Source organism: Lepidothrix coronata, unplaced genomic scaffold (assembly GCF_001604755.1).
Source record: "Lepidothrix coronata isolate B3197 unplaced genomic scaffold, Lepidothrix_coronata-1.0 Scaffold167, whole genome shotgun sequence".
Lineage (NCBI taxonomy): Eukaryota > Metazoa > Chordata > Aves > Passeriformes > Pipridae > Lepidothrix > Lepidothrix coronata.
In genome coordinates, this window is record NW_016690347.1 from 1,081,639 (window position 1) to 1,107,308 (window position 25,670).

A 25,670-nucleotide genomic window follows, 5' to 3' on the forward strand; every position below is an offset into this window, starting at 1 on the left:
AAAAAAACATATCTAATAAAACCGAAAAAAGTTAATATTCAGACATTTCTGTGATGAACGACTGTAAAGCACGTAGAGAGAGAAAAAAAATCTTACCCACTCCAATTCCACATTAAACTGTTTTTAATTGAGTTTTACTTTAAGTTTATACTAATTGCTAATGTCTAAAAACCCACAAACAAGTCCTGAAAGACATGAAAACAATGCCTCTAGGAAAAGGTATTTCTTATTGCAGACATTATATCGTGGCCTCTTGCAACATAATACAGCCAAGTAAACAACAAAAAGTGGGGAAAAAGTCAACTCAGATATGAGATGAATTTGTGTATATCAGCTCAGTCCCTTTCCTACTCATCTTCTGTGGCTTTAAAACTATTTTTCAGCAAACAGAATTATTTTCAGCACAGCCACTAATTCAGAAGTACGACCTTTGTGACCAAAGGGTCTTTTAGTATGCAGTATAATCTCTACTTTAGCTTTCAAAGGTTTTAAAGGAAAGTTCCAAGGTGGATTTTCTTGTTGGCTTTTTTTGGGGTTAGGTTTTTTGTTTGCTTTTTTTAAGTAAAAGTTTTCAGCATTTTTATTATTCAAGCTAGGTATAATATAAGAGAAATATGATAATTTTGTAATATTCTAAATATATGTTAATCTTCCTTCAAAGGCTTAATCCTCAAACCAATTATGCTTTAATAGAGCAAACAGAATTCATCAAATAAAAAGATTGTTTATATATTGGATAAGAAGCTATTTTCCTTTTTTTAAACACAGGATCACAAATACTTAAGAAACCCACCACAAACATTTTAAGATGCAGTTCACATAAAATGAAAGGAATGGATGCATCCACTTAACAAGAACACCTTTTGTTTTACCAGTTAAATAGATGTTTTGCTAATATCCCTTGCTGCAGGTGAAAACCCACTTCCAATTCTGCTCTACATAACTTAGTCTAGTACCTATGATTTTGAAGATATTCTACACTGAACAGGAGAATTGACAGGATCAAAGTACACTGAAAACAGTATCATAGCTTTTAAAACTACTTTAGATGCATTTGGCTGAAAGTAGATTAAAAAAACTACATTCAAAAGCAAATACAAGTGAGACAAGCAACAGAGTATTTTTAGTATTCCTTCTAAAACAGCATACTCCTTGTAACTAATACAACACCAAAGGAAATGGTTAATTGTCTTGAGAGCCTGTATCAAGAAGGGCAGTGGAGCTGGTGAAGGGTGTGGAGCTCCTATGAGAAACGTCTGAGGGAGCTGGGGTTGTTTAGCCTGGAGAAGGGAAGGCTCAGGGGTGACCTTATCACTCTCTGCAACTGCCTGAAAGGAGGATGTAGCCAGGTGGGGGTTGGCCTCTTCTCCCAGGCAGCTAGTGACAGGACAAGAGGACACAGTCTCAAGCTGTGCCACGGGAGGTTCACGTTGGACATTAGGAAGAATTTCTTCATGGAAAGAAAGGGTTGTTAAAGCATTGGAATGGACTGTCTGGGAAGGTAGTGGAGTTACCATCCCTGGAGGTGGTTCAAGAAACAACTGGATGTGGCACTTAGTGACATGATCTAATTGACACGATCGTGATTGGCCAAAGGTTGGACTTGATGACCTTGGAGGTATTTTCCAACAAAAATGATGCTGTGATTCTGTGATCTTGAAAACCACTTAAAATGTATATACTCAAAATAGGTAGTTCTCACATGTCATATTTAAGTGTATATACAAAAGTGCTGTGATTGCAACATTATCAAATGCAAAGGTCTTCTACAAACACCCATAGAATTCTAGTAGTGTATTCTGCACTGATAGAAGTCTATTCACTGTCAGCCATTACTAGCATTCTTCTTGTCTTTTCCCCACTTTTTTCTTTGATCAGAGCATCTGGAAAAGACTGAACTATCTCCTCAACGTTGTTCTCATTTTCAAGTGGGGTTGCAATTTATTAACCTAAACCTATCCACTTAAAACCAAAACCCCAAATCTACAGGACAAATGGAATCCCTCTCTGTTTACTGTCTCACTTTTTTTAAGTAATAAAGTTCTGTTAATTTCTTTAGTCAGTTGGATATGAGAGCTGTTTGCATGCTATATACACTTAAAAAAAAGAGAGAAAAGCCTTAGGTCTTCTGCTGCCAGATGTCTCTCCTCCAATTAGTGCAGATTGATCTAGATGGCAATGACAAAAACCCCAAACTTAACAAAATACCAAACCCACACCACCCCTAGCCCCTCCCAGTTAAGCCAAAACAGAGCTGTACTGACAGGTAGAAAAGCATAGTATTTTTGTTTCCCTTCCCCATCCCCATTGATACAATGAAATCTTGCAAACTAACAAAATAAACTTGGGAAATTATGTCAATAGATCAGGCTTTGGTTGCTGTTCGAAATACTATACTATATAGAAAAGTCTGCACAAAAGGATAAGCTTTCAATAAAAAAGTAAGCAATATTTACCTTTTTAACCATTTACTAAATACTGGTATTAAAAACAGTTATCTAGTAAGTAACTCTAGGGAGAGAATTCAGGACCATGCAGTTCCGTATATATTGCTGCAGCTTCTTTCACAGAGAATGTGATTTTCCAGTAGATGCCCCAACTCCAGGTATTAGGAGAACTTTATATTCTCAAATAAGTCACAGCTGTCCTAAACTAAGAAAGACAACTGGTCTAGCTAGTGTGCTTTAATTTGGTAACTTCCTTATCCAAGGACTGATGCAGTCAGGTCAAGTTACTGCATCTGGCAGTCTCTGATTCCCCAGCCCAAATGACCAAGTAGTGTGTCCTTGCAGCACAGTGAGGTGATTACTGGAGCAGCGGAGTAGAGCAAGGCTTAAATTCACACCTGGAGATCCACAGAGAGATACCTTTCCTGTAACACCAACTAATTCCAATCCTCATATAAGAGACCTCAGAATTAGACAGCACTAACATGAAAACACTATGCTTCTGGCAGTGCCAGATCCCACAACATAATTATATCTCTCATCAGCCAAAAGAATGCATAGAGATATTCATTCAAGCTTAGCCATCATTTTCATTCCTGGTTCAAGGTGTACAAGGGCACAAACAAGTATTTGTTCTGAGAATAATTCTCCAGGAGGAACTATGGAGATTGTCACTGGATTTGAGGAGAATACAGTTTCATTTGAAAACATTTAATCTGTACTTAGGCACAATGAACAGGCAGAATTTGGCCCCTATTTACAAAAAGCATAATGAAGTAAAAACTATTGCATCACAAAAACAATTAAAAAATCCAACTTTTTAATTAGAGATTAAAATCAAATACATTAGCAGCCTACACACCCACCTAATTATTTCTGAGTAATCTTATCAAACCATCATCTTACATTTTTCTTGCAAATGTTAAGTTTCTACAGTACCATATATAAACAATGCAAGTAGTAGCACATGTCTCAAGCATTCTTTTGAAGTAAAGAACATTTATTGAATTCATGCTAATCAGGAATGTGCTAATTTATGACAACTTCGAACATTACATCACAATGGCAGTAGATACCACTGAAAATAAGCAGAGACTATAGTATCCAGTTGTTTCTTTCTACAATGTAGAGAACAGAAAATAATTCTACAGCAAACATCAATAAGCCTGCACAGATACCATCAGCATTCTTAAATCAGATTGGCAGTATTATTTACACGTTCTAGATAGCAGATAAAAAAGATGTAAGGAAAATGCAGACTCTGACGCATACTTTGTATTAATAAGAATTATTTTTCTTCTAGTGCTGCAGATATCCTGAGAAAGTCATTATTAATTTTGCTAAGCTTCCCTGGACTACTTAAAAGCAAACAAGCTAAAGTAAATTTGAAAACAAACTTATTTTGTATTTTATTAAATATAGCTTGCAGTGTTACCCTATGAAAAAATACATCATGAAATACAGAAACTGCAGTCCCTTAGAGCTGTGGATGCCCAACACTGAAGTAGTAACCTTCACTTTTTGGTTTAGTAATTTTTTTGCTTCTGCATTTACTTTCCTTCCTTCAGTCAGAGGAAATGGAGCTCTTATGCAGGATTTATGCTCATCTGTCTCCTGAAAATATGTAGTAGGGTTAAATTTTATTTATTAATACAGTTAATTTATATGTAATACACTTAAATAGAATTTAACTCTATCTGCAACCATCAAAGTCAAGTCTCTACTGACCTCAAGAGTCTACTCCTGTCTTTAAAAAAACCAGAGTTGCCCATAGATAAAAGAATGAAAATTATGCAAGGAAGGAAAACAAAGTAATTTACTTCACATGGTTCCTCCCACAACAGAAATTCAGTAATGGCTAGTTATTCACAGTTACTTAAACTAAATTAGTCTGCTGTTCTACAAATGGAAAGCTGTAAGAAAATATGCTTAGAATACCACAGATACTTTTCAAAATCAGCCATTGATATTTTTGCAATGCAGTCTTGTCAGCTAAGTAAAAACAGCCAGTTACTGCATAAACTACTGAGTTCCTACATTACCCAGTAAGCCTCACAATGTCAAATCAAGTCTTAACTGAAAAAAAAAATCTAAAAAAAATTAAAATCTTGTAATTGCTTGAAGAACTTATGTAGTATTTTCCTAATACTTGCATTCAAGGAAAAATAGTATCAGCAACATCATATGAAATATGCTGGATTCAGCTTGATATTTCAGGTCTTTATCATGACCAGAATAACTACTACTTTTTCTATTACATTAGCACTTTCAGCCAGTACTGAATACTAATTTTGACAAAATACTACCAGAAAATTCCAAGAAATTGCCGAACAATTAATACATTATTAAACCTGAAAAATTTAAGACCATTGGCAGACACTTAATCAGGAAACAACTATATAAGATTTTTAATATGGTATCAAATCAAAAGAGTATGGAAAAAAGTTCACAGTAGACACACTTCTTTCCGAAATAGAAGGCCATGTCTTTATTTTCCATTTTGTAGTTCAGAAACTAGATTGGTCATATAATTCATGAAAATACATGTGGTGAAACCAACCTACACATGAGAATTTTTCCATATCCACACTTTTGAGTTTTCATATTATTTATGAACAAACTACTCTAAGAAGGAGTTTTTCTACATATCAGTGATTAGAACATGTATGAATAACTAAGTCCTTTCTAATTAGTTTCCAATTGTATAGGGAAATAAAATAATGGCCTGTAGCAACTTTGGTAATAAAATCTGAATATACTTCCTTGTGAATAACACATGACAAAGTGCTTGAGACTAATATTGGTATCATCTATTACAGAGGAAAATATACTGAAATGCTAAGTCTGACATTAAAGCAACATACTGCAGTTCCAGTTGGGCACAGATTTCAATGATAATGATTTTTCAGTTTCCTTCATCTACAAGGTCTGCGAAGTTTTCTAGAATGCACCAACAACCTGCTACTGCTTTTCCAACAGTGGATTTTTAGAATGCCTTCTTAGAAAGTATCACCACTTCTATACTCTCAGTCTTCAGCCACTATGCAATTACTCTAGCAGAAGTTACACTGGTTATACAAATATGTGGATACCAAATGCTACTTTGCTGAAAGTAAAAAAAGATGACTTCGCCATTAAAGGCCACTTTCTACTACTGATAGAAAGCTTGAATTATCACTTGGCAAAGAGGTGAAAAGCAATTTTTTCTACACAGATTTTTCCTTGGGTCTTAGGTGGAAGATGCACAAAAAAAAAAAAGCATGGAAAGGAAACTGCAAAGAACGGAATTAAGAGGCAATACTACATTTCATTTACAAAGCGGTATCTGAACTGAGGAGAGGTAAAAGAAACAGAATCAAGACAGGCAGGTTCATAAAGAAGGGCTGTGCTCAGCTTTGGGCTAAGACCACATTTCTAAAATTCTGGATATCCTGGAGAGAACAGACTTCTCTCCAAGGTTCAAACAGCAACACAAATCACTGCAGTTGGTATTAGAAGACAGAAAGACTTTACAGTATCTCAGCATCAAGCCAGACAGTAGAAGTTACAGTCCTATCCCGTGAATTTTTATCTTGTTTTTATAGAAATTTTGCAAGCAAGATTATTTGCACAGCAGGTCCAAAGGTGTAAACAAAAAATATTAATGAAAATTAAATTCAGAATGAATAAAGAAATACCATTTGACTAAATATTTTCTATAGTATCATGAAAAATAATTTGATTAAGTACTTAATATAATAACATAATAGCTTTTTCTACATCATCACACAGGTAGTGCCAAACTGTTAGAAATTGCAGTACTTAAACATATAAGCTTAATTATATAACCAGTCCTCTCTGGTTTGACTACCATTAATAGCTAAAATCACTACTGACTCATACAGCATCTCCAATAACCCAAAATCCACATGAAAGCAAAAAATGTTAAGTTCTCACAATCATCAATAGGAGGAAAGGGATTCTTAAAGTCTGAATATTCAAGGAAAGGAAATTCTTCTCCAAAACTTATTCTGAAAATAACCACCCCTTTCTATACATTAGACATTGTGAGTGATATCTCAGTTTCTTTAAAACTGACTTAATTGCCAAGTGCTACAAATATTTGTTTCGTCAAAAGGACCAAACAACTGAAAACCACAGAAAATTATCTAGTAAGACTCTAACTTTGGAAGTCTCAAAGATTATGTCTTAATAACCTTGTTCACTAAACCTTCCTAGATGGGTTTTGCACACACTTATGTGCCAATTATTAACTCAAGAGCTGGTGATACAGACAACCCTGGACACACCCTGTTCTCTTTGAGTGATTCCTGGAACTTACTCTGAAAATCATTTGTTTTGGTAAGAAAAGCTGATTTGCAGGAAGATTCTTAATTCAAACCACAGTTTCAACTGCTGAAGATCCTTTACACATGTGAATAGAAAAAAAAGATGGAAATTTCCTTCATATTCTTTACTAGAAGGAAAACAAATTTCCAATAAATACTGCTATCAAGGTACACACGATGTGGTATATTATAGATGTACATTAAGTAGGCACTGGACTCCAGATTTTGCAAATAACAATAGAACAATAGCCTTTCCTCTCTTGGTGCTGCTTTTTATGCAGAAGTAGCCAAATCTGAGGGAAATATAATTGGGCAGAAGATGCACTATGGTAGATTGAACTGCTGGACACAAAGTTACCAACAATTAATCTAGATACATATTCAGAATTTGTGTTTTGAACTATTTCAAAAATGAAAAATTCCAAAAATGCGCTTGGAGTCCTTGTAGGAGATAAATACTAACTTGATTTTAGCTAGTACCTGGCTCACAAGAGAAGTGCTTCAACCAGCAACATGCAGAACTCTGTTACAACATTCTCCCGAACAAGTAGAGGAGGTGACACACCTAACCTCCTCTAAACTGATAAAGTCTCAAAAAAATCTATTTCAAGGACAGGATCATCCTTTTTTAGTAGAGAGGTGAGCTCTGCTTAAATGTGATTATCCATAATAAAAATTCAAAGAAGCAAGGAGTAGGATAACAGCCTATTTAGAGTCTTCACCTGAAAATCTTACAAAGTGAATCTTAGAGCTACAGCCACTACTAGGAGAAAAAAAAAAAGAGGTTAGAGGAATTGTTTCTCATGCTCTACAGGTGCATAGTGACAACCTGAAGTTTGGTGACCGAATTCTCAAAACATTTTCTGCTACTAGGTAATTTATCACAGCAAAACATGCTCAGTATATCTTTTGAAGGAAGCTGTGATTTTCTGTATTTTATTATTTGGCATATTAACTGCAGCAGTCTGCTTCATTTGACCAGTCAGGTTCTGAATGGATTCCAGAAAGACCTGTATCAACATATGCCACTGCAACACCCTTCAGTTACTCTGTAATAAAACCTGATCAATGAGGCACCAGCAGCTAGCCTACAGCTGGAGTAGAGGATAGGAAAAGCGGATGTGATGCATATGGGGATGCAGTACGATGGAATCAATCTTTAGATGAGATATAGTTTCAAATATTATCTGTTATACAGCCGCATATATATACAGAGTCTTCTGCCAAAAGACTGTCTGGCGTGCCACAACAAAGCCTGGGGTCAAGTGAGCATGGGAGACTCGAAAGAGGTTTTTTGAATTTGCCTGTTTGTCACTTCAATCTTTTTTCTCTGGCCGAGGAAGTAAAAACTGAAGAAACTGAGCCCTAATTGTGAGGGGAAAACATGAGAAAGGAACCTCTGCAATCTGTTCCTTCACTGTGTGCCTTAAGGTTGCAGAAAACTGCCAAATACAAGTTTTCGGAAGTAGAGTTTTAAAAGAATTCTAACATGCCATTTGAAGCCAACAAGCAATGAGTCACTTTTCCTTACAACCTCCAGTGAGCAAGAAAGCTCACTGTGAAACTCTCATTTCATCTGGATCAAGGCAGCACATTTAGGTCAGCTCTGTAAATAACTTCAAGCTACTAGGTGGTGTGACAACAGCAACGTCTAAGTTACAAACCCATAGAGGCCTTCACTTCTCTGTACGTGCCTTCTGCTTTCTTAATGCTTTCCCAAGCCACCATCCTCTATCATTAGTTTCTACAGAACCAACATGATCAGTATCAAACTACAATGATCAGACTACATTGGTACCACAGACTATTGCGGAGCACAATGTACACCACACATGCCGAAAATTTACTTAAAAGGTGTTATATTAGTAGAATGAATTGAGGGAAGCTTGCTCTCACTGAAATTGGTGCTTCAGCAACAAGGATAACAAGTTGCAGATGAATTCATGAAAGCTGAGTTGTTTCACACATAAAAATCAAATAACAAAATTAGCAAAGGTTTTTTAAAACACTTGAAAAAGTTTGCATGTACACCAAAATGGGATGGATAATGTTTGTTTAAAACCTGGATTCTTTTTTTTTTTAGCGTACTTGGGTTCTGTTAACTTGTCAAAACCAGCATTGAAGTCAAAGTACCGAGGTCTCCTCTTGGGAGATGGAGACCTCTCCCTCCTGTGCACCGTGGCTGCTACTGGGTTTTTTGCACCTCTCAGCTCCTCTGGAAATGACATAAACAGAAGGATTGAAGCACTACAAGGAGGGATCAATTTCCTCATCTTATTCACTAAACGCTTATTGCTGTACAGACAGCATTCTTGCTGATCTGGGTTTTCTGCTGGACAAGAGAACTGATACTTTACTGCACAGTCCTTGCAAAAGGACTGTTTCCACCTCTGCAACCAGCTAAAATTGCGTTTAAGCATGTTGTCTCATGGCTCAATAGCTCAAAATTACAGACAAGTTCAGAGTGAAAACAGTTAACAGGACCTCTCTACTTAGGAATTAATTAGATTCAGTTGTTTTAGGATCCACATAATTGAGAAAGTAAGGGCACACTTAGGCCAAATCACTTTTGGCAGAGACTTTCCACAGTACTACGTCACACCCTGATTTTGCAATCTATATCCATTGCTGCCAAACAGAGAGTAATGCTTCATTTAATCCACACCCTTGTATAATTTGGCTGAGAGTACTTCCTTTAGCCTGAAGGCTCAGCAGTAATTACCCTAACATACACCAATTTCAAGTAAATATAAATGGTGTTCTTCTGATAAAGTTTTTGGAATCTTCAAAGATTGCTGTTATTGTGCTCTGTATTTAGTGTAATTTTTAGTGAAATATTTTAATTAACTTGCCTAGAAGAAACATGAAAAAGAAGAAACATGAACATCTAATAAAGGAACATGTGTATCTTTGATCTCAGTATAAACAATTCTAGCAAGTTTAACTAGAAAATACAAACTCTTCTGACATTTATAACATCTTATCAATCAGACAGAAGAAACTGGATAAGCAACCTTTTAGAATAGTAGACTGTCATTATTGTTAATGGATATGTCTCTGTGTCTTTACTACTCTGTTGGAACATTTTTGTGGTTAGATGTATTTATTTATACAACTTATGTTTTCAAAGCAAAAAATAATTTTTACTATTCATTTTATAAATATAAACATTCAGCTCTTCCACCTTAAAACAACGTCCTGTATTTGTGCCTTAAGCCAAAACTCTGATGTTGTCCAGTGATGTGGGCAGGACAGCAGAGTCACAGAGCTCTGAGGAAGTTCTTTCCCTTGCAGAATTGCCTGAGATGCCTGTAAGCCATAACGAGGGCACAGGTGTGTCCTTGTACTCTTAATTTTTATTTGCTGCCGAAGTCAGCTGTAAGCTGGAACATCATGAGCCTTTGTAACCTATTTGCATTGAGGAAACTAAGACACAGCTACTTCAAAATGTAAATGGTACAGCAAAATAACTTCTAAAAGAACCAGGAATAAAAAAATTATCAAAAAAATCTTGTGATAGATGTTTTTTTTTGTTTTATAAGAAAATTAACTTTGAGAAAAATATTTGTAAGTTGTATTTTTCAGTTCTTCCATTGTGCTGTAAGCAAATAATAACAAAAAAGGTTTTATTTTCTTTCTCCCTTCTCTCTTATACTTTTACCCTAAGTCAAAGTCAAAGTGAGAGATATGACTATCTTAAAATGAATGATCACATTCCCCTGGGAAGTTCGGATTCAAATTAACATACAGACATACTAAAAAAGCACTTTAGACTTAATGCTCTTCTGCTTATTGTAAAAATACTTGTACCTAACTTCAGTGTAGTTACATCAGTTGACACTTGCTGAGAGCTGATCTGTGGTGTTGAGCTGGTCATTTCTCTCTACTGAGTGCTCTTACCATTTTTTTAAAAATAAAGAGAAAATCTTCTATATCAGATCTAAAACTTAATCATTATAATAAATTCTCTGTGACTATGCAGTGCTTTTTAGTTAAAACAAAGCCTTGTAATGACTGTAAAGATATTTTTATCTTTGGTTAATAGGAGGAAAAAAAAAACAGAACAGAATAATACACTCAAAAAACTAGGGACTAAAATAAGTCAAGTTTACTCACTTAAAAAGTGTTAGTATTCTGCACTTTCTCCTAAGAGTTTTAAAACATTATTGTTATCCAGGGCACGGGGTGGTGGGGATGTTTCAGTAAATCAGTTTCCAAAAGAAAGAAAATATAGGTACTTGATCCAACCACAGTGTTAGAAGAAGTTACGTCCTACAAAATACAGAAAATGTGAGAATTCTGCGAAGTTGCAATACAATACTTGTTATAATAACAGAAAGCAAATCACATTTCTACATTTAGGAATGCAAAAGAAAATAATAGGTAAAATTTTCTACTTTTTGGCACTACTGTCCCATTAGAATAATTAAATGAAAAGGCCACACGTAAAAAAAAATCCATCACCATAAAAATATTAGAAGAATTCTCTCAAAAATTTTTTAAAGTTTAAATTTCTGAAAAATGTGTCAGGCAGGATCAGTTCTTCAAATATGTACTGCACAAAAATATAGAAAAATAACTGAGGAGTAAGAGACAAGTATTAGGCACCCTTTTCAAACACAAGACATAATCTACTAGGAGCAGACTGTAGCTTGCAGGAAGCCAATCACCCAGCAAGCATTTATTCTTATGTATCACTTCCTATGTTGACAGCAACTCTATAGGATATACTAATATTGTTCCATATTTCTATCCAGTTCTAGACTTAAAAACGATAGGTAGAAGACTACTAAGCAAAGATACTTCCCTCACTGGATTGCCTGATCATCCTGAGGCCATTATGACTATCCCTCAGTGAACAGGAAACTTGCATTTCTCCCTCCATAGTCATAAGAAAAAATGGAAAAGATAAATGTATCAGGCCACTAGGGAAAAGACTACTACAATCCTTTTGCACAGGCCTCACTTCATTATTTGTTTAATCAATATCACAAAAAAGCCCAGCAGACTCACCAATGCCAATGAAATTGAGAAAATATAAAATAAAGGAAAATTAGTTTCCATCATTACCTATTCCTCTTAGCAGCTTGTATTACACTCAAACCACCTTGAACTAATAGTGTGGATTCTGAACCACTTTTAGGTATGTATTTGCTACTCTTCACCACAACATGCTCCTGCCCCAATTTTAAGAAGATGTGGGGCTAAAAAGAAAAATCTCAATGCTACTTAGACGTGGCAAATTGCTACATCATTTCCATAGCTCTGATCTGTGCTGCCCTGCAGGCTTAATTGCGTTCACCATCATGGCAAATCTAAATGAAGCTGTTGGTGAGCTAATGAGGCAGCACACATTACAGTTTAACAGGGAACAGATATATCCTGATCCTTTCAAAACGAAATTGAATTTTTTTCTAATGTTTATATTCTTGGCAAGACATGTTTTACACACAATCAAGATATTTCTCTTGAAAAGTGAATAGGAAGAGATTTTACCCCTATGTTAAAGTTTGATAAAAGACAGTATTTACAGTAATATGCTAGAATAAAAAAAAAATTATGTATTCAGTGATCTGTGTGCCATTCAATATGCCTGCATGGACTGGATGCCAGTAACACAAGCATGAGAATGCAACTTTTGATAGTGTTTCTGCAGTATCTCTGCAAAAATGTGAATTTTTCTACTTGATGTACCCTTTTCTGATTCTAACACCCCTCCGAGAATAAAAACAGTATTTTAAGAACATTTAATTGATGCATAAATATTCTTTAGACCTTTGATGTAGACATCTATTTTTCACTCTTTGCTTGAGACTGAAAAAAGAAGTTTTAAATAGTCTATCAAATATAACGGAGGACTTAAATGCAAAGTCAGTTTTGCTAATATCTTCAGAGAGTGAGAAAGAGTACTTTGAAGCTTTCACTTTATGTAGGTGGAAAACACCTTTGACTGTCAGTTGTGTTAATGGAGAGAAACCTTCTAATTGTTCTCAACCCTGCCAAAGTGTTGTGTTTTTTGTTTTTGAGATTTTCTTTAAAGATACAAGAACCATCACGTTATTAGCGTATAACGTAATTAATTTTTAAGAGCAAGTTTAATTAACTGGTTGTATTGAAGTCCAAATTTTAGTGAAAAGATCTGTGCAGTATTTATAGTCGAGTTTCAAGCTCCCACATAAGTAACAATTAGGGTCACTGCTAACTTGGGATCTCAAACTTATTTTAGAAAGCATGCCTTGAATATAGTGGGAGTTACTGAAGAGTCACTGTTGAATAAAGCCTAAAAACACTGGCCATTTCTTTCATGGCATGCCATGGACCTGCAAAACTGCCTCAAAGGAAAGTGATTTCACTGTGCAAAGATGTTCACAGTTTTAAGGAGGAAAGGCAAACAAGACCATATGGGATTTTGATGTCTGTCAGAGAATGGGTAATTGAAATCTGGAGCTTTTGCTACTCCCTTATTTATTTGAAAAATAACAACTAGGAAATGTGTTATCCTGGAAGAAGGTACGAGGAAAAGATAGGAATGTCTAAGACAAAGCCCTGCATAATGCTATAGTGTAGTGTTGCAGAATAACACTACAGGATGGATATGATAGAACTATGCAGCAAGAGGAAGGTAAAAGCTCAATTCTGACTATCAAAGACAGGTCTTAAATTTTATGACCAAGAAAAAAAAAAGAAAATGAAAGAAAGAAGAAAAGAAGTTCAGCAAGCTTAAATTTTACATACCTTCAGGGACAGATTCCTTAAAGAGTACTAAACAATAATCAAGCAACAATAAAGTAATTCTGCTACATATAAAACAAGAGAAATTTAAGTAGAATGAAAAACAGGACCAGCCATAAGACTTTGTGAAGCTAAATTACAAATATAAAACTGACCTTCTCCAAAGATAAACATCTAGCAAACTTTTCAAATTATTGAAATAGCTATCAGCACAGCTGCAGCTTTACTGAGGCAGACATAAAACTTACCCTGATATGGTAAAATGAGTCAAAGTCTCAATGACAAATTTCATCTGACAGCCTATCACAATGGACAGTAAGAAAACCTAAGTTCCATGCCTTCCTCTCAAATTTAACATAATATTTTTGAGAGGAAGCCACAAAACATACATTTTCTTAAATTTAAATTTATTTTGTTAAAGCTTATGAAATCTCTCTAATGAAATGTTTAAACATAACACATAAGTTCATCCATGTCTTGTATTTGCTTTGTGGTTCCTACTTTACTCATTACTATTTGACAAAATTCATTACTTTTTTTCTAGAAATTCTAGCCATACTCTTGACAAAACCTTATCTCTTGCACAGCACTCTCTAGCATCAATGGGAAAGCAGCAGATGTTGTTAACCTTGAATTTATCAAGACTTTCAACACTGTCCCCCACAACACTCCCACAAACATCTCAAGTATGGACTGTGTAAACAGACAGTGCAGCAGACTGAAAGCTGGCTGAGCTGAAGAGATCAGAAGTTTGTAACCACTCTCGTGAAATGTAACTGGAGACCAGTCTCCAGTGGTGCACTCCAGCGGTTGATACCGATGTCCACACTTTAACTTCTCCATTAATGACCTGTATGATGGGACTGAGTACACACTCAGCAAATTTGCATATGATGAAAAATTGGGAGGAGGGGCTGATCCAGCAGAGGGACACATTCCCATTCAGAGGCACCTTGATGGGCTGCACAAATGGGCCAACAACAACCTCTTGAAGTTGAACAAGGGGAAATGCAAAGTCCTGCACTAGAGGAGGAATAATCCCATGCACCAATGCATGGTGCAATGAAATACACAAAATATCATTTAAAGATAATAAAAAACCCTTTACTGTGAGAACAGTCAAACATTGTAATAGGTTCTCCAGAGATGTTTTGGAGTTTTCTTCCTTAGAACTATTAAAACCCCAAATGGACATAGTCCTGAATTCTAGGTGAATCTGCTTTGATCAGGAGGGTTAGGCTACATGGTCAATGATCTTGTCTCAACTCATCTCATATAAAAAATATTCTGTCCTTGAGAAAGATGCTGAAGCTCTCTATTAGATGATTAAACAATGAATTATTCAATTTAGAGCAATCTAGTTGGAAACAAAGGCGGTCCTCTGTCTCAGCATCCTTGAGATAACTGATCTTGAAGAAAATGGGGAAGGTAAACACCAGAACAAGGACTGGGTCTTCATAAAAGCCTATAAACCAGTGAAAGCATGTACCTGAAGAAAAGCCAAAACACGCTGTATGTTTGAGAGTTTACAGAACCTATTTGTCAAAACAAAGAGACATTTAAAAGAAATAGTAGTGAATATTGCACATACAGCTAATTCTGCAAATGTATCTGGACACAAAAAGATTTAAAAGTCAGGGAAGATCTGCTGTATTACTGCTAGTGTCCATAAATCACAAAGATGGCTTCACCGTTTCCCCACTGTTTCCTACCTAACACAAGACCTAGATAATTAAACTGTCTTAAAAAGAAAGGGCTGCATATATTGAGGCTGCACTGTCCATATTACAAGACATCAGCTACCACCTTACCAAATTACTAAAGCACTCACATATACCAGTTACACAGTGAGAAACATTGCTAAGAGAGGCTTACACATATAAAGGGGAATTCTACATTTTGCTTTAAGAAGCACTAAATATACAGCAAAAGGTGACAGGATTGAACCGTCAACATAACCCTCAGGAATATGTAACCATCTGCTGGACAAAAATGAAAGATCTCTAGTACAGGCAACTGTTAAAAATGCAATATCCCAGTAAGTATAAAAAGCATATATATTGTGTATATAAAATCAATACAGGAAAGAAAAGTTCTGTCCTTCCAGCACAATCCCTAATTAATAAATCTGTTTAAGTACAGATTTTCTATTATTCAAAAGCAAAATTTAACTGGCAGTTAGGAGCTATGAACACAAGCACTTACCTTATAGTTTATAACCAATGGGGAAAGATGAAAGAGATGAGTAAATCTTCCTCACATGTTTGAAAACAACTCTACCACAGTAGAACAACTTGGAGGCCCCCAAAATGACAAGAAGTAATTTACAATTTTAAAATATTTTCTTACAGAAAAGTCTATTTCAATTGTGACCCACTAGTATTTTTATGGTTGTCTTAGCTTAAAAATCTTGATGTTCTCGTGGCTTCTTCTTTACTATATTTCCTTTTTTACTTTCTTTTTACTATACTTTCCTTGTGTAAATAATATTCTGTACCAGTGGATCATCTTGAAGTATTAGTCAGTTGTGGACACAACTACGGTGGGAGCATATGTGAACACCTATAACGTATATAACATCTATATTTGCTCATGCTATTTAGGAAGTCTCCATCAACACATTTAGCTGTGCTTCTGCATAAAGTAAAATTCAAGAAAACAGAATTACTCAGTTTGAGCAATATTAGGAATAGCCATTTAGAACAACTTGAAGTATATGTTAATGTTCTTTGAAGGGTTAGTCCACTTATTTTAAATATTCACAGTATGTAAGACAGAATACATATTCTACAGTTTCTGTAAGATTTACACACTCTGGAAATAACATGCATCTGTTGAGCAAAAGATGAATAGTATTAGGCTCTAAGCTCTTTTGTTAAGGTAGAAAATGGAAATACAGAAGTTAATTGGTGTACAGCCATTTGCATTGTGAATTAGTGACTAAGAGTAATTTTGAGACTAGTGGTCAATCTCTTAGACCATGCTAAGGACCCTTTCCCTGGCTGCTCAGAAAAAGTAATCATAACTTGATTTGCAAAAAAAATTGCCTGCCTTTAGGATATAATTCTATATAATTATAGAGATTATTCCTATCTTTACTATCTAAATTTTAAATCTCTATTACTTGTTTTTAGTTCATTATATATTCCACCCTCCCCCTGGAATTCTTTTTACCCTTCTCAAGGATACAAAACAAAAACACTTCAAAATTAAGGTACCAATTTTCTGTCTTATTTTACAAGTGCCCAAAAAAAAGAGAAAGACATGAAATCATAAATTTTATTATTAAATACTGTGATTAGCAATGAAACAGATATTATTAGCAAAGTAAGCATCACAAATGTGCATATTTGCACTACTTGCCTTTTTCTCAAATTCTTTCAATACAAAATGTCTTTAGAAGAAAAACCCCCTAAAAGTAATTAAATACAACTGCAAATGAACTACCAAGAGCTATGGTTCTTATATAAGTATATATGCTTTTAAATTCTATTATTTTTGAGTGTCCATATTTAAGATCATTTAGTAAGCATTAAAATATTACTAAAATATTAAATGAAGAAAATCTGGCAGTCTCATAGTCTTTTAGGAACTGATATCACAATGAAATAAGTGTACGGTTTAAGGAAAAAAAAGCATTACAAGGGAACACGCATCAGTATTGGACTCTATCACACTGCACTTTATAAACAACATCACATATAACAAAACCAGGACACTTCCTGAAAGAGCTGCACAACGAAATTTAAAAAGGCAGAAAAAACATCCTCGTAAAGTTATTACCCATTCCCTACAAAGAGTGAAGAAATAAAGAAACCTACCACTTTCAGCAGTGAAAGAATACAGAGGATTCAGTGGAGCGCTGAGAGTGCCTGGCAGTCTTAGCTTGGAGTGTGGTGACAGTGATGATGGCGCAGGAAGCAAGAGATTTGAGCTCGCCTGTAATAGGAAGACAAATCAGAAAGTGAAGTGTAATTTCCTGGGTCATTTACTGATGCAATAGCTAGAAGAGAAATATTTGCTTACTTTAAATAACTATTACGTACCAGTAAAAAAAAATAAGACTCAAGTTGACAATGACTAGCAATTTCAATTTTTTTTTTTTTCAATATTTGGAGGTACAGACTTGGAAAAATTACTGGCACAGCTATAAGCTGAATTGTGTGTTTATATATGGACACTACCTCTCAAGGAATGCAAACAATGAAACAGAATTCTTTCAACCACCATCTTGCTGCATCTTTGTATATAAAAAGACACTTATATATGGTCATAAATTTATAAATTCTCATTTTTGAGTATCCTAACTACACTGTATTTCTGAAGAGATTACTCATTATTAAAGAAAAAAAGAAATCTTAACCCAGACCTAACATAAAACCAATTTCTGCAAATCAATAAAGCATACTTTAGACCAAAACCCCAGACACTTCCTACATGTAAGTTACACAAAAAATATCTCCAATCCTAATTTCCACAGTAACAAAGATAATGTAATGAAAATTTGTTTTCCTATGGAGTTTCTTGATATACATACAACTATTAAAATGCAAAAACCCTTCCCCAAATTTTACTCTTGACATATTATCCAATACAACACTACGAAAAAAATGAACAATCTTAGGTTTTTACTTGATCCAATTGAGAATTTTACTGTTTGTTAAATATATGTTCATTGGCTGCCTTAATAATACAATGGAAAGAGACAAAAAACAGGCCTTAAATAAAATATTTGTAACTTTCTTCAAGCAAAACAGATTCATGTGCTAGAATTCTTGAGTTTTTTACATAAGGTAACATAATTCTTGATCCTTTCAAAAGTTAAGCCTATTTCATCACATAGATAAAATGCATATGATTGCTTAATCCAACTAGAAGCCCATATTCAGTGGAGTTATTTCCTTTGGCCTCAGTAAACTCTAGATCAGAATCTTAAACTTCACTTGTGGGTCAGTGATATTTTGCAAATTTTCATCTACTGGCTTGTCAATTCTGTTTAAAGAATGGAGACGGCTAAAGGAAAGTGAATTGGTGGATCATTTCAGAAATTATATATTTTATACAACTATTATTTCTGTAATTTAATAAATACTAATCAATTCAAGAATGTGTAATATTCGAGCACTGGCAGTTGTACTGGAATGCAGGTAATATAGCACTAAAAATGTGTGCTGAATGACGTGACTGGGCTGTAGAGAACATCTGCAACCATCTCCTCTATACCACTATATTAGACCTCTATCTTAATGTATCCACCTTTGATTAGCCAAAAACTCTTGTAGCAACTGCGCACAATTGTAAGGACTGTACTCCAAAACTGACAGAAAGAAAACAAGATAGAAAATCAGATTATTCATTGAACATGATTTAAAAAAAAGCATTAAACCTGCTAGATTTACTGTAATGTACAAATTTAAATGAATGTTAGTAAACAGCAGTTGTGAAACAAAAGCAGAGCGGAGGCCTGCTTGTCTGAACAACTACAACAAAATCAACCTGCTTTTCTTACATTTACATATGCAAGCGAGTAAGCTTCGTTGACATAAAGTTTTCTCTGATACAAAAAATATGGTAGAAAGCCACTAGCTTATGTATTTATTCAAATACAGAAAAATAATCTGTTCTGCAAATGTTTTGAGCTCAGCTTCCCAGTGTTGCATCTTCTTTAATCCACTGTAGGCTCTAGAGAGTCTTTCTCTCTAGATAAATGGGAAGACTCCCCTTTGCATGAATTTCTTGCTGAGTGGACACTACACCATCACACAAACATATGTTTTCCAGCCAAATATCCTCATGGAATTCTCTTTCAAATTTGCTACCATAAAGTAGGTTTCAGACAATACCAGGGAATGAAGATAGGTTGAATATATCGGTCTTTGGAAATCAAACTAAACACGGCAGAGCAAATTATTGAAAACTAGCACTTAACAGATGAACCCCAGTTCACCCTGGAAGGAAAAGTTATGAAAATAGACTTGTCTTGATTGTGGTGTTTGAATGAATTACATAGAAGATATGAAACACTATGTAAATTATTCCTGTACAACACTTAATTCACTTCTCTTTATTTTCCTGCTGTATCACACAAATAGTCTCATTATACAGGCCAAACAGCCGTGCTTTGCAATCAAATGCAACAGAAACACACAACAGAAGATTGTGTACAGTACCGGAGTTAAGAAAATCACCCATTCTAAAATGCAGCATAAATTCTCTTACAATTCTTCCTTCCTCTCTAGGGCCTTAAAAACAAGATAAAAACCTTTTTAATAAAAGAGATATTAAAAATAAAGTTTTAAATCAAAGGAGTGATTCATTCCTCCCCTTAATGGCAATGAAGCTGAATGAAGGTGAGCTATAAAAGCCTGCCCCTCCAAAGTACAGACAAAATCAGAGTTTTAATGACCTTTCTACCACTATGTTATAAGTATTATTTAAACCTCTAAGAGGCCCAAAGAGTTAAAAAACATGCCACATTACAACAGAAACGGGAACCACTCAGCTAATAAATGAGGACTAATGATTCAAGCACAACTGCTTCCAGGTGAAGTGCACTATCCTATGAAAAATAATTAATTCTCCTACAACAGGCAGACATAAGACTACCTTATGGAACAGAGTGAAGCAATCTTTTTTTTTTTGAAATGCATGCTGTGGGAAGGCATTGCTAAATACCTTTACAACGAGCAAAGTTGGCTAAGATAGCCAACCATCAATTTAGTTATTTTTCACAACAGGCTCTGCTTGCTTCATGCCCAAACCACAGCTTTACCAAAGATACAGTTTACTACTGTCCTGAATTGAGTAAAACTAAGACTTATAACATTCATGTCACTTTTTGTAGCAAAAAAAGATACCTACATAATTTTTGCCAAGTTTAAACAAAGCTGGTTTGCATTTTCTTTTTTTGTTAGGGCAGCTTTATGCAAATTACACAAATACACATTTTCAGTGGAACTATTTTTGACATTAAAAGTGAGTTGGATGAGACAGAAAACAGAATACTCTAAGATTTGACAAGCTGACAAAAGCTATTTCTCTCTTTCCTAAGAATGCAATTTTATGACCTTTGCAATCAATAAAATCAACATTTCCATATATAGTTGCAAGCCAAATCATGTTGGTCAGCTCTATATTACTTCTCAATCTTTTAGTTTCAGGCTTCCCTTCTGAAACTTTAGGTCTCTAGGACACTTTTGAAGACAGTTTAAAAGGATTATTAAAACCATGATTCTGCAGAATTTAAAAGCTGAATTTGAAATAAAACCAAAATACAAATTCTGATATTTTTCTCCACGTTAGAAGAAAATACATAAGCAATAACGCTTAAAGTAGGAATACAGCAATACAGCTTTTAAATTTGTAATGTAAGTTTGAGTCAAGTTTACATCTATATAAAAGTGCAATTTCTATGACAGTAGGGCTAGAAGGACTCCAGTGAACACTGGGATTCTATTATATTAGGTGTCCTGCAATCACTTGGAGACTAAACTATTTTGCTCTTATGTACTTTTAGACTAAGTGTAAAAAAAAACCCCATAGCTAAAATAAGGTATTATCCCAAAGACAGGCAAAACTTAGACAGATTTACTTGTCTGAAGCAAGTATGTTCCCCTGAGGCTTCCTACAGTCCTCTTATTCTGACTACACTGATCAGGAACTCATCTAAATGGCAGTATAGGTTCCTCGTAACTTGAGTGCATGAATGTTTTTCCCCATAGGAGCCCAGAGGTGACCAGGGCATACAAATGAAAATTGACATTAAGAGGTGCTTGATTCTACTGTTTAGTCATTGTCTACAGATGCTGTCTCATCACACAGTAATTATGTATACTCAGTTCCTTAGTTCTGCCAGAAAGTTCTGGCATTTCAATTACAGGTTACTTCAAAAGCTTTCTTTCTTTTTTTATCTTTTGTCTTAAAAAAAATATTAAGAAGAAATTAAGATTTCTATAAACATTTGGAATAGTATGCTTCTTTCATTTAGCCACAAGGCATACCAACTTCTTTGTACAGGACACAAAACAGTTAAATACAGGCTCAGTTATACACAGGAACTGTAGACTCACTCAGCCATTAAACACAAAAAGAACAGCCTTTCCTGGATTGGATAAAAACAGCATTTCAACTTAAGAACATGCCCATCTTAGCAGAAGTGGGTAATGTACCACCGATAACAGTAAAAAGTAGATTTGGCTTGTTTATTAAGAGGCAAGTAGGTTACTATGTAAACTGTGACCTCATGTTATGATTCATGCTATCAAAAAACACATGAAAAGAAAAATCCATTACTTTTGTAGTTAATTTTTAAGATGTCTTCTTTTTCGTGCAAATGAAAAACAGATGAAACCTGTTCCACATAAAAAACACACCCCAAGATAGTTGTCTTATGATTTTATTTCTCTTCCTATTACAGAAAATAGACACCAGAAATTTTTCTGACTCACATCTTCTCAAATATATATATATACAAACTTATTCCTTTGTACCTGCTGGTAAAAGACATTAGGACATGACTATAAATACACTATACAGCTTCAGGTAACCACTCCGAAGTTTGTAACCTCACCCCACCTATCCCCCCACTGCCCATGTATTTGGTTATACTTTAGGGTTTTCCTATCATATATAAAATACCTTTTTGGTAGATTTTTTTTCCCCACAGAGATGTTAAAAAAGATGTATTCTGTGAAAATGTAATTATTATTCATATAATTTTTTAAAAAATAAAAATAATCAGACTTGCACTTCACTAAATCGTTTTTATAATTATGCACTTAAACAAAACATGTAAACTAATTTGTTATGTTGACAAGCCTTCATTTGATTATTCCAGAGATTAACTGTAATGTAACCATAAACACAGAAAGGTAAAAAAAAAACCCCAAACAAACTCTGACTAGATTTCGCAACAATAAGCAGCACTTTCAGACGCTAAGAAAAAAAAGAAAATAGTTATTTTCCATATCTTTTATGTGAATGAAAAAATTCCACAACCAACAAAAAATAAAAGGAATCCGTGAAACCTTATAACAAAATTCTTAAAGGTTTAATCTTGTATATCCTTAACTCTCAATTTATAGTATCTTAATATTTGAGCCATGATCAGTGTTCCTTTCTGCACCCAACATAAAATCATTTAGGTTGGAAAAGACCTCCAAGATCATGGAGACCAAACCTTGTCAACTAAACCACAGCACTGAGTGCCACGTCCAGTCATTCCTTGAACATTTCCAGGAATGGTGACTCGACTACCTCCTGGACAGCCCGTTGCAATGCTAAACCACCCTTTCAAGTGAAGAAATTCTTCCTGATGTCCAACCTGAACCGCTCCTGGTGCAGCTTAAGGCCACTTCCTCTTGTCCGGTCACTTGTTGCCTGAGAGCAGAGCCCAACCCCAGCTTGCTACAACCTCCGTTCAGGACTAGATTAAAGCTAAAAAATGAATGCAATTCACTTTCTGTCTGGCATACCATTTATATAAAACATAAACCCCTGAGAGACATAAAATGCTAAAAAATGTCATTGTTTAAGTCTATCCCAGGCAAAACCAGGACATATATCTATTTTGAGTATGTTGTTTTAAAATTTACCTGCTTAAAATGAGGAATGCATAAAAAAATTCTTTCTAAGCAAAGAATCTTCTAACATAGGAAAATATGACAGGTTTTAAGAACCTGACCTGCTTTGTAAGATTGTCAGAGGGCAGGGGAGAATGAATCAAACAAAAAACAAATCACAGAAAAAACCTTCTATTTGTTTAACTTTTTCTTACACAGGCAACTTGGTTAAAACTGGCAAATTTAATGAATTGACAAGAAAAATTCATCACAATTTCTAAAACCTTACTTTATAATAAAATATTTCTTAAAAACATACAAAGTAAAATTCTGGCAAAACTTTCATAAGCTATTAAGTATTTTACCTATATAAAGCTTCTAGTAATAGTTCAGCCATTTCATATCAGCTATCAGTTTACGCAATCACAATGATTTAACATTCTGCTTGGCAAATGAATAAGAGGCTTATAAAAATTATTGGTACATAGTAAATGAAACGGTTGTAGGATTTCAGATCCACCATGGCTTATAAAATACATCCTTACCAGTCTGCAGCTGGGAGTAGGTATGTGTAAAGTAATAATTGTAAAAGAATTTCCTAGAGTAAGAAGAGCATTTCCTAGCATTCTGAACAGGAATACAGGAATAGGAAAAAGTACACATCGCTATTAAAAAACATCTATTTAATTTAAAAGCCCTCATTCCAGTGAGACATATTGTGCAGGTCATCAGGAAAATGATGGCCTGTGTTACAGGATCATGTTCTCCACTAATATAAGAAAGTAAACAAAAGGTTTTAAACATACTGCAAATTTCTTATACATATGATAAGAATACAGAATATCAGTACCTCCCTTGAGAGCTTGTAGATAAAAAATTTGCATTTCACACATGATCGAGTTATTTCAGCCTGCAAAAACACTGCAGCATTGTCTTGTACTTGGCAAAAAACATTCACAGAACTGTCAATGCTTTCAAAAGAGTCCTCAGTACTTAGTATATTACGACTCTCCAGTTTTCCATCTTCAGGTAGAAGCCGTAGTAAGTTACTATAGAACTTCAGATTTGCACTAAAGCCCACAAGTTAAGCACGGTATTTCAGAATCTACCAAAATCAAGATGAACCAGAGGACAGATCCTCACAAGACTGCAAAAAAACCCAAAATAACACCACTTGGGCGTCTAGCTCTGTGTCTAGGTCTTTGTCGCAGACAAAAGCACAAGTTTGTCTTCTTCCACTTTATGGTTTAGACACTATCAGTATCATGGTTATGTGTACACCAAAAAGGTTGCATTTTTTTTTTTCTGAAAAGTAGCGGCTTTAAATTCTATTCTAACGCAAAAAGATATATTTTGCATCTCAACTAAATTCTTAAAGAAGACCATCTGAAAGGACTACAAAGTATACTATCTGATGTATCCTACACCAAAGCACCATTTATGAGCATACTTTGTAGTCATATAGCTTAATGATGAATGTTCAGTACATTTGATGGAAACTGAGGCATAAGCTTCTGGATTCTCTCTCAGTAGCTACTCCTTTTATGAATTATGCCATAGTAATAAATACACTCAAAGGACAAAAAAATCCCACCAGTTTTAAGTATTTCTGTATACAGGAAAGAATACTTTCACATTCTACTTGTCTCGTATTATACTTAATACACTCCAAATATCAGAATTTTGGTAACCACTTTGATAACCTTTTAATAATACATTTTTCATAAATACAGCATGAAGTAAAGACTGGAAAAGCTCATCATACTTTAATTTAGAAGCATTCACATGTTGAGAGATGAGGCAGCCAACATTTAATTGATTCCAAGATCAGTACTACAGAGTATATATAGATGCTATTCGTAAGTGCTAAAAAGGAGTTAGGCATCTAAAAATCACAATTTCAGAGGCAGAATACTAACCTTTAAAGAAAGCCCTTCTCCCCATACCTAGATAACATATATCATCCTCTTGTTATGCAAAGTTATAAACAGGTATTTTCATTGCTAGATGGAAGTGAAATTTTAAAAACATAAATAGTAACACTGAATGAAAAGCACTTATGAGTTCTTTCAAGGACCAGAGATAAGTGCTTTCCTATCAAAAACTTCTGTGAATAGAATCATACATTCCTTGAGGCAGAGATAAATAATAATTGCTGCCAAGATTCACTACACTGTAATTTCTCTCTGTGGTAAAGAAGCCAATTTTGCATTCTGGTTTCATACAGAAATTAATTTTTACCTTTTGTAACAAAATGTCTCCGCTTTTGTGAATTGTTAAAGCTTAAACACAATAGTCAACTCTTGCTTCTAATTACACATTTTCTGGTCTAAAAAGAATGGTAATGTTGCAGAGGAAAAGAAAAGAAACTTCATCTATCATTCATTAAAGTTCCTGTTCAGGTAGCAAAGAAGAAAAACAGAAAAAAACCCCAAAGATTGCTTCTAAAGGTACCTGGAAAAGAGGCTCATACAGGATCAGAGTATTCTCTATTTCTATCTAGCTTAAACCAAATTTTGGGGCCCCTGGTGGTCTAGTGGTTAAGGTGCAGCACTTTCACCGCTGCGATCCGGGTTCGATTCCCAGCCCCCCAGGCAGATGGA

At 34.8% G+C, this 25,670-nt stretch overlaps 1 protein-coding gene across 11 annotated transcripts in view; it reads right to left on the minus strand.

Annotated features, from left to right (window-relative positions):
* Positions 1–25,670, minus strand: part of AHI1 (Abelson helper integration site 1) — a 95,334-nt gene that overhangs the window by 28,298 nt on the left and 41,366 nt on the right. For all 11 annotated transcript variants that reach the window (XR_001877170.1, XM_017829717.1, XM_017829713.1 and 8 more), the window contains one exon: positions 17,329–17,446. Coding sequence is in view for 10 of the 11 variants with exons in the window: in XM_017829717.1 (XP_017685206.1) it covers positions 17,329–17,446 (118 nt within the window). In the remaining variant the exon portion in view is untranslated. The remainder of the gene's footprint in view (positions 1–17,328; positions 17,447–25,670) is intronic.